This window comes from Opisthorchis viverrini (genome assembly GCF_000715545.1).
Source record: "Opisthorchis viverrini unplaced genomic scaffold scaffold5809, whole genome shotgun sequence".
Classification (NCBI taxonomy): Eukaryota; Metazoa; Platyhelminthes; class Trematoda; order Opisthorchiida; family Opisthorchiidae; genus Opisthorchis; species Opisthorchis viverrini.
Window position 1 is genome coordinate 1,920 of NW_008753194.1, and position 2,370 is coordinate 4,289.

A 2,370-nucleotide genomic window follows, 5' to 3' on the forward strand; every position below is an offset into this window, starting at 1 on the left:
GAACAAGCACAAGCTCCAATGAAACAGAAGAAAAACGCTTTAGACAATGCTGTGTTTATCCGAGGATACTAACGTTGGCAGCCCAGGTAGATCTATTTCAACACGGTGCGCCAATTCGTAAGTAGATACGGCATCTCTTGACTACGTTTTCAACGAGGCAATAGTACAAGTATAAATCAGATGATGTACTTTATTTTACTGCACTGAGTCGTGGAAGTTCTTGGTCGCATTTCCAAACTGCTAAGCGACATTCTTGTGGAGCCAGTCATCTTCAAATGATCGAGGACACTCAGGATTGAACACAAAAGTAAAGTTAACTACACCTGGTTATTTCATAGAGTGACTAACTTCTACCCAAAAGTATCCGCAGTCGCTTGTCTGCACATCAAGTTTAAAAGTCTTTCAGTCCGCACAAGTTGATAGAGAATGTTTTTTATCTAAAGAAAAACCCTTGACTTATCTAAGTTGCCAATCGAGCCCTATCTTACTAGATCATACTCAGAGCTTTGTCTGTGTACTTTGGAGTGATCGTGAAATGCGCTCATCTGGTCAAACTTGCACCGAGTGTGAATAAAATAGGAAACCGTTTGGGAAAGTGATGAGTTGAAATTGAAACCTGAAATTTGTCGGCAACCTCAGCTGACGAATGCATCCATAAGGACGTGGATGTAAAATTCCTCAATAGGTGAAAACACCGAGTAACATGGTCATAGAGCGACCATCAAGAATGCGTAGTCTCCACAGTATATAGCTTAAGACGGTGCAGTTAAGGGTGACTAGCAACGTGTTTGTTATCGATCGCGTTTCCTCCAGCGGAATTGCAAAGCCGCAGTTTGCACACAACATCATGGTTGAAACTGCGCAAACCGAATGCTTTTGAACACCAGGCGGCCAGCATCTAGGTACCGAAAGCCAATAGCTAAATCAAGCCTTGTAAATTCTCAGGAACTCAGTCACAGCCTATTCACCCAGGTGATGAAATTTCCCACATCATTTGGTGACTATAAATTGGCGCTGTCATCTTGTCTCTATTCCAATTGGCTGCTTCTCATTTTATCCTGCAATCCCGTTCTTAAAATTGGGGAAAAGTTCATAAATTTCTAAAAAAAATATGCGCACAGCAACACTCAACAGTCGTATCTGTCTATATAGGTTCCCAAAAAGTAATGCACACTTCGCGGTCGAACAGACCAAGCTGCCTCTATTAGGAAACCGTTTTGGAGCGTTGTGGCCATCAGATGGCTTGCCTGTAAAATTTATCGTCTGGACGTTTTCAATCATGGCTGACTGGATGCACTGAAATCATTGACCCTTCATCGAGTAATCATACTGTTTCTCGCTCAGACAGGTAGTTTGTAATCACTTCTGTGAAAGGCACTATCACCTAGTCAATATAGAACTGTGAACATACATATAAGTAAATCCAACCAACCGCAGCATGGTGCCGCTTACTTACCTGAACTGAACCAGGTTTCAAATTCTACATATGAACAATGGAATTGAATAGATGGAGATGCACCATTAGCTGGATGTAGCGCCCGGTTAAATCTGGGATCATGATTACTGAAGTGGATGTACATTATTGGTCCGACTGACCAAGCAAAACCGCATTTTGTTGTTAATCGTGCACCTGACGAGCTCGAAATTTGCGTAGGCAAACAATCGAGGGAAGGAGGAGAATGCGTCTAAAGATGAAAAGGAAACAAACTGGAATTAGACTTTTCAGTCGCGAATAAATTTTGGACTTTTTACGAGTCATTCACCTTTCTCCAGAGCTGCATCAATCTGCATCACTGATATGAAGTTGTCAACAAAGTTTGCCCTTGAACTGAACGCTTGGACGACATGGTCACTAAAATAACACAAGCCCTGTGCTACGTCGGGTTATCTCTGCCACGCAAATCCAAATGAGCTGGCCTTCAGGATTGAAAAGCGCTCCCTGAAAACGAGTGCACGTTGAACGCAGAGTTGAGACCGAATTTAATGTTGCTCGCGGACGGCTGGCAGAAAAAAACTTCGTGATTCGAGCCCACGCGGACACTCGAGATGGAGCAGCAGGCAGTAACCGATGGCAGTATCGGGTTGCGGAGTGGTCTTTTGGTGTGCACTTGCGATTTTTGCGGAAGCAAAGGAACAATCTGTGATCAGTGCACATCAATGGTCAATTGCTCATGTTCCTAACATTCAGCCAAATGAGCCCGAGCAGCGCTCTGCCTGACGAGTGGCACACGCATGTCATCGGGCACCACAATGAACTTCTGCGCCTGCAGCCCGTATTCAAACCATTCGGTCATTTGTCTCTCAGTCTAGTCGTAACAGATAGCTGTGTGTATATCATCACTCACATTTTATCAACATCGATGACATGAA

The 2,370-nt window shown here is 43.7% G+C and overlaps 1 protein-coding gene across 1 annotated transcript; it reads right to left on the reverse strand.

Moving 5' to 3' along the window:
- Nucleotides 1-1,457: 1,457 nt before the first annotated feature.
- T265_15848 (hypothetical protein) lies at nt 1,458-1,685 on the reverse strand (the record flags this gene model as incomplete). Its single annotated transcript, XM_009179240.1, has 1 exon — nt 1,458-1,685. A coding segment is annotated over one exon (228 nt), but the record flags the coding sequence as incomplete, so codon positions are not given.
- Nucleotides 1,686-2,370: the final 685 nt, after the last annotated feature.